The 7737-nt window shown below is 27.5% G+C and overlaps 1 protein-coding gene across 3 annotated transcripts in view; it reads left to right on the plus strand.

Moving 5' to 3' along the window:
• Positions 1 to 7737, plus strand: part of LOC107448802 (aldehyde dehydrogenase, dimeric NADP-preferring-like) — a 38503-nt gene that overhangs the window by 6606 nt on the left and 24160 nt on the right. For 2 of the 3 annotated variants that reach the window (XM_016064143.3, XM_016064144.3), the window contains 6 exons: positions 1015 to 1062; positions 1419 to 1562; positions 2776 to 2871; positions 4797 to 5018; positions 5664 to 5827; positions 7428 to 7658. In XM_016064143.3, coding sequence (XP_015919629.1) covers positions 1045 to 1062; positions 1419 to 1562; positions 2776 to 2871; positions 4797 to 5018; positions 5664 to 5827; positions 7428 to 7658 — 875 coding nt within the window. In that variant the 5' untranslated portion in view covers positions 1015 to 1044. The remainder of the gene's footprint in view (positions 1 to 1014; positions 1063 to 1418; positions 1563 to 2775; positions 2872 to 4796; positions 5019 to 5663; positions 5828 to 7427; positions 7659 to 7737) is intronic. The other variant, XM_016064145.3, reaches the window with a different exon arrangement.

The following is a 7737-nucleotide window of genomic DNA, read 5'->3' on the forward strand; positions in this document are numbered from 1 at the left end:
ATATATATATATATATAACTTACTTTCGTTTTCTTTTTGTTTCCGTTTTTAGTTCGGTTTTTTTTTATTGTGTTTTTTTTATACATATATATAGCCATGATATAAATTTTTCTGCTGAATTGATACTTAATTCATAGATTTTTTATTATTTTTATTTCACAATACTGACTCGTGATAGTCATAAACTAACACAATAATAGTTCTATTTCCCAAAAATAAATAATGGAACTAATGCTCTAATTATTAATTTCGGACACCCGTTATTAAGGTAGGACAAATTCCTTTTTTTAGGGAGGGGGGAGGTGCTGATGCAAATTATCTTGCTGCTTTGTTGCTTAGTACGCAACTTATTATTTATTATTGTTTTGTACCTTCCCGTGTCTTTTAAATATTAGATTTATTATTAAGTTATTTCTTAGTTTACCTAACTAATAGAAAGATCAACTAACTATAACATATACGTAACATTATTTCAACCGTGATAGGACAATTTTTTACTCAATCCCAATTTACCAGATAAATTTGACACATAGCTTCAATTTTATTTATTAATTTTTGTTGACTTAACACTATTTGCAATTTTAGAAACACATCTTTAAAGCGTAAGTATAAAGAAGGGGGGGGGGGACGCGTTGTGCCTTTTAGAAAACTGATTCTGTAACATTGGAAATCAAGTATAAACATTTAATAAAAATGTGACTCTCAATGTGACTAAAAATGTGACTCTCTATAAACTCTCAATGAAATTCATTATTGCTTCTAGCTAATAAATGTTGTTATAAAATATTTTAATCCATTTGAAAATTATTTCCTGAATTAGAGTTACAACGCATGAATTAATGGTCTGGGAGAATTTAAAATATTAAGCAACAGCATGTAATTTTTCCTCCTCATTTTATAATGACATCAATCATACGAGTAAACTCCTAAAAAAACTCACTCAACCATTATATTCTATTTCTATTTTAAACTAAAACTTTCCCCTTCAAAATAATTATTTTCTTTCAATTTCAGACATCTCAAACGAAGCGTCTTGGAAGTAGCATGACCGAGTTTTCGGAGGTAAGCAATTTTTTTTAATAAATTTAAATTGTTGAATATACAATTTCAAGTAATAATTTAATTCAAAGGCTAATTAAATTCAAACGATAATTTAATGCAAACGATAATTAAATTCAAACGATAATTTAATTCAAATGATAATTTATTTCGAATGATAATTTTATTTCAGACGATCGTTGGGTTCTAAGTCATTTTGTTCAAAACTTAAAACGCATTCCAGCTCATTGTATTTAGCTCATGAACTTAGCACCTGCTTAATTTAGAACAATTTAGTTTATTTAATTTCTTTTTCTTTTGCTGCTCATTCGGTAAAAGTTTATTTTCTATGATTTAAATGTAGTATTTTTCAATTTCAGGTCGTTAAAACTGCTAGAAGAGCTTTTAACAGTGAAATAACGAAATCTCTGGATTTTCGAATCTCACAGCTAAAAGCATTGTACAGGCTTTTAGAGGAACATGGTGATGAACTGGTTGAAGCCATTAGAAAAGATTTAAAAAAGGTGAGTATTGATGTAAGATATTGCGTTTTTAAACCCCCCCCCCCTTCTCGTTTTAATATCGTAACAAAGCATAAAGTTTGTAACATATATTATAAGAAATTTATTAAATGCTATTTCCCTTAACTATCTCTTATTAATAATAAAATATGATAATGTCTTAGAACTACCCTAAAAATATATGGAAGCAAAAAATGATAGAAAAATTTTGAAGCATTAAGCATTTTTAAAATAATTTTCTTATTGATAGCAATACTCAAGTTTTCACACTTAATAAAAACTACTTTTTTTTGGAATGATAAGAAAATAACAGCAAAAATCACAAATACAGTGCAAACTAATTGAGGTAAGTTAGTTTAATTTTTCTTAAATCTTTTAGATCTGGCCACGTTGAAAAAACTGTGAAACACACCTTCAGAAACAAATGTATCAATTTTTTTTCTTCGGAAAATGGCACCGTAAACTTAGTTTCGGTTGTGAGGCATGATCAAATATGTATGAATAATTCTGTGAGGGATTATTCCATGCATGCAAGTATTTGATCGGACATTTCAACGAAACTTGACCCTTTGTATTAATCGAAAAATGATCAAAACGGAATACTGAAAAATTCAAATAATGCTGCTTGATTTTCATGAAAATTCACCAAAATTAAATCCAAAGCCAAATCCGATTAAATTTAGCAACTGCAATATTTTGAAAAGTAGTTTAAGTAAGATGGACTACACGAATAAAAACGCATGTTAAATATTGCTTTAAAAGTCTGGCTCCACGCTGATTTAAACCAAGAATGTGTACACTATTCTATGGAGTCAACGCAAAGTTTTTCACTTTATCCCAATTAATTTGCACTGTATAGTACCATAAGTGCAACAAAAAAAAACTGAAGAAAATATTAAAAAAAAACAATTGAATATTACAACAATTATTGTGAAAATATATTTCTTGTTGCTTGATTATACTTCGTGTTGCTCTGTAATCTTGCATTTCTGTAAGGTAGAAATCAGTTTCTCGAGGATATATAGATAGAGAGGAGAAAAAAAACCTTTTATTAGTACTAAAAATTGTTATATAAACTTGAAACATTAATGTTCTTTGATAAAATAACTTCAAATTGCGAATATACTTTGGGAATTTATTAAACAAAAAGAACTATGATTACAGTTTACTGTTTTGTAACGTTGTTTTTGTTTTATTTTTCTTTAAACACTTACAGCCTTTCATAGAAGCCTCGCTTGCTGAAGTAGAAACAACAAAAAATCAAATTAAAGGAGCTTTGTATGAAATACACAAATGGGTGAAGCCGGAACCGGTGAGTATAACTATATTACAAGCCAATTCCTGTACAATATACTACGGTATTTATGCTTTGTCTTTTGATTAAAAAAAAATTCTGAGAAAGTAAAATATTTTTGTGATGTCCAATACTGTGACATTTTTTATGGATATTTCTATAAATATCTAATTCATGATTAGGTAACTCATTTTAAAGTGCCCAAAAAATGTAATCTGATATACAACTGGATCCAAATAAATTCCAACGTTTTTAAATTGTCCGGTTTTATAATAAGATCATCAAATATAAAAGGACATGTTAAATTGCTTTTTTACAATTTTTTAAGTAAAAAGCATAATTTCAACGTTATTTCTTGTATAAGATAGCGTTCGAAACATTATATTGACAATATCTCGCTAATTTCTCTATTTCACGCATTTTTTGTAGAAAATTTTCAATTGCGTCATAGGCAAATTATTGAAGAATCGGTGGACATTCTTTTAATTCTTCAGAGCTGTAGAAACCAGTCTTCAATTTATTTTATATCCTACGTTTATAAAGAAAACTAATGTTTTTCCACTTACATTTAAAATTATATTATAATATTATGCAATTTCAAATATAAATTTTCCATCAGTTAAGATTTCAGAAACTAGTACCCAAAAATAACTCACACTGATCTTTATTTTTGCAGACACTACTTTAGATTATTTGGATTTCTGATGAAAAAAAAAATGAGGAGCAAAATCTGTGAGATATTGTTTCAGACGGTCAAATAATTGGTCCACTTATACTATTTTTACTTTTTGCGCTATTAATAACAACCGTTATATATCCCTGCAATATAATCTTGGATGAATAAAAATATCATAATACCCGATTTCTAGACTCGTTTACTCAAACATCAATTTTCATTTAGTTGTCTGTTATTGTTTTTATAAATTAAGTCTATGAATTGTAGAGAAATTAAATTTTTCGCTATCTTAAAGATTGGACTTATTTATAAATGACAATAATCATGATAGCAATAATAATAATGACCTTATTAATAAAACCCTTAATTCTTCGGTTTAATAGTCACTGAGAAATACATTTTCAATAAAGTTATAATTTCGAAATTTTATTCTTTAAGGATCTTTTTTTCTAGACTGGCACTTTTATGCCTCAAAATTCGAAGAATTTTACTACTTTTAATTAATAAAAAAGTATTAAGGAGTCAAAATAATTTTTGATTCTAAAGACAAATGAATTAAACATTTGAGTAAACAAATTTTTTCACGTCATTTTCACGTTCAGCACGTCATATTTTAACTCTTTAGTTGCATTTGATTATGCAATAGATAAGCCAACATGGTTTCGTTCATTACAAGTATAACGCTTAGTAATTCTCCAATTAGTTGTAGAATCTTAATTTTTTTTTGTTCCATATATATATATTTCAAACAATATATATTATTTTGCTACACGCCGGTAAGTTTGGTTTCTGGTTTCTTTTATTTCATACTCTTTCTCAACTGAATTTTTTTGCGATATCGACACATTATAAGGAATAATTTTTATCTTAAGTTAATTAGTCTTTATTCAGAAATATCGCATTGAGTTATAGCGAAAGATGTGTCCTGAGGAAGACTTTTGCTTTTTTCATTAATAGTTTTCTATTTTATATTATTCTATTATTATTATTATTTGTGTTTATATATATCANGAGAGAGAGAGAGAGAGAGAGAGAGATAGAGAGAGAGAGAGAGAGAGAGAGAGAGAGAGAGAGAGAAACATTCCCATTAAACAATCAGCTAATCAGCTTTTATTTTTTTTATTTATTTCGAACTAGAATTTCTTTGATATGTTCAGTTAAAATTTAAAAAGTTTTTATGCAACCAGTTTATAAAACCCATAATTAACCCATAATCATATATAAAACCCATAATCATATATTTAAACATTATTTGATTTTTGTTTAGGCAGAAACCAACATAATACTCATTTTGGATAAAACATACATATTGCCTCAACCCTATGGAGTTGTACTTGTGATTGGGGCTTGGAATTACCCCTTTTTATTAATATCCTCTCCTTTACTTGGAGCCATAGCTGCGGGTAACTGCGTTATCATCAAGCCATCTGAAAAAGCACCCGCAACCTGCAAAATATTATCCGACCTCATACCTCAATACCTACACAAAGTAAGTTTCTTTTTTTCCTCAGTAAGATCAATACAATTGATAGGTGTTTTGAATCAGGTGTCAAAAAATGAATAAATAAACAAATGATGTTTTGAAAATATATTTTTAAAAAACAGTGATAAATGTGCAATTTTTGTTTGCTGTGTTTTGAATCGAAAAGAATATTGTACTAACACCCATTTTCAATATTAGTTACCAAATTTCTCAACAGATGGCTGCTGTATTAACTGGAATACATTAACTAATTTTCCTGCTGCATGTTAGACAATTCCAATTGAAATATTTTTCCGGGGGTCGGTTAATTTTGTATTCAGTCTGCACCACGCAAATAATCACTGTTTGAACATAATTAAATTTTTCTAAAAATGCAACGCCATTTATTGATGAGCTTTGAAAATTGGCAAGCAATAAAACTTAGTTTCCTAAACAGAAGGCAGCAAACCGTACATTTCTAACTGAGTTCTTATACAATCGGTTTTTAGGGAACATCTGGTAAGAGGATATAACAAATAAAATAAAATCAGTCTGCAGATTTTATTTGAAAAAAAATATTTTGTAAATTGAAATGTGTTTTTTTAAAGGTCTTTTGTGAATTTTCGGAAAGTCTAATTGGGAGATGTCTCAATATTATTATTTTTTTAATAGGATTGTTACCATGTTGTATGTGGTGGAGTACCTGAAACTACAAGTCTCCTCAACGAACGGTTTGACTACATATTTTACACCGGTTCACCTATGGTTGGACAAAAAATAAGAGAGGCGTCAAACAAATACCTGACGCCAGTTACTCTAGAACTTGGAGGTAAATGGTAAGAACGTGTGTTTTAAGTTAATAACTTGAAATCAAAAGAAAAATAAATTATAAAAAAATACAGACTGTTTAAAATATTTAAGAAAACTTTTATTATTTAGAGAATTTTTATTTTATTCGTTAGGGTTAAGCACTAAGCCTAGATTAATCCTTTGACGCTGAATTTTTATTAAACATATTCTTCATACTTTTTACATTATTTTGCATTAATTTGAATGAAAATAAATAAAAAATATTATATTTAGCGTTTTAAAGATTTATGGTTATGAAATACAGAATGAAAAACCTGCGTTTTTTGCGTTAATGGTAAAATCTTTCAAACTTTAATTTTAAACATTTGTACTTATTTGCAGTTATTTAAGAGAAAACGCTAGTCCTCCTTGAAATTTCTTTAATTTACAAAATCCTTTAATGATAATTTTTTGAATTGAACTACGTTTCTCCTGCTGATTTATTTATTTATTTTCATTAAGATTCCTTTTTTCATGGACATACTTTAAAAATATGTAAAAAGAAACATCATGTACTATTTTTTAAAAATATTATTTTATGTTTTATAATAAAAGCATAAGCTTTAGTTGATTAAAAGATAAAAGCTAAAAAGAAATGCATAATTCTTTTATTTGAAACCGTGCAAGAAATTTAAAGACTAAATTTGGGAATATCTGAAAATAGATAGTTTTTAGTGTGAAATTATTTTAAAGATATAAGAAAAATAAATATTGTGAGCTACTTTTTAAAAGCATTATTTTGTTAATGTTTTTAGTGAAAGTAAAAGCTTTATTTGGTAAAAGAAGAAAAAAAAGTGCGGAGCTGTTTTATTCGAAATCGTGCAAGAAATTTAAACAATGCTGAACACAAGATTTCAAAATTTAAAAAAGTTAGTTCTTAAAGGGAAATTTTATTCAGCGACTGAATTAAATTTAAATTTTATTTTTTATAATGCTTAAAACGTAATTTTGTTAAATTATGCATTTTACAATTCTATTTTTTGTCAGAACAAAAAATTATTTACTGATTTAACTATTGCAAATATTTTTATAAATATTTTTATCATGCACTTTTCATTTCAAACATTTAGTACGAAATATATTTAGTGACAAAGCAAATAAAATGTGAGTTTTATCAGAAGCATATTATGAATTTAAAAAGTAAAGGAAAATAAAAGAATCTTTGAAATTATTCATACCAAGTGTCTCAAAAATGACCAACCATTTAAGGAATCAAATAAAATAAAAACGGTGGAAGGTGTATTTTGCTTAAAAACCAGATTACTTATTCTCAACAAACTCCGATTTTGTAAAAAATGTTACTCAGATCGGGTTGTATGCTGAGATAAACTCTAAACTCATTTTCAAAACAGCTTCAGTTGACATAGAGTAAAAAACATAGTTTTTTTCAGTTAACAGCTCCATCTGTTGATGAGTTTTGAATCTAAGTTTGAAAGTTTGTGAAAATCAATAATCTGCTTTCCTAGGCAGAATGTAGCGAACAGTAAATTTATATCCCCTATATTTCTTTCTTTCATTGAATTTTTAAATGGTCGTTCAATTTCAGAAAATCCTGTATCTAACTAATGTAGTTTCTCATGTTTTCAGTCCTGTGTATATAGATGATGAAGCCGATATGGAGCTAACTGTGAAGAGAATCATTTGGGGAAAGATGCTTAATTTAGGTCAAACTTGTGTCGCTCCAGACTACATACTTTGTTCCAAAAGAACTGAATCCAGATTCATAGAAATATCGAAAAAGGTCTTGTTCGAATTTTTCGGAAATGACGCTAAAAATTCTTCTGATTTAGCAAGGATCGTCAATCACCATCATTTTGAGTAAGATAATTAATATTTCTCAGATATTTTTTATTATTTTGCAAAATTTATACAATATATCCATAATTAACCCATAATC

The sequence above is a fragment of the Parasteatoda tepidariorum genome, chromosome 7, assembly GCF_043381705.1.
Source record: "Parasteatoda tepidariorum isolate YZ-2023 chromosome 7, CAS_Ptep_4.0, whole genome shotgun sequence".
NCBI lineage: Eukaryota > Metazoa > Arthropoda > Arachnida > Araneae > Theridiidae > Parasteatoda > Parasteatoda tepidariorum.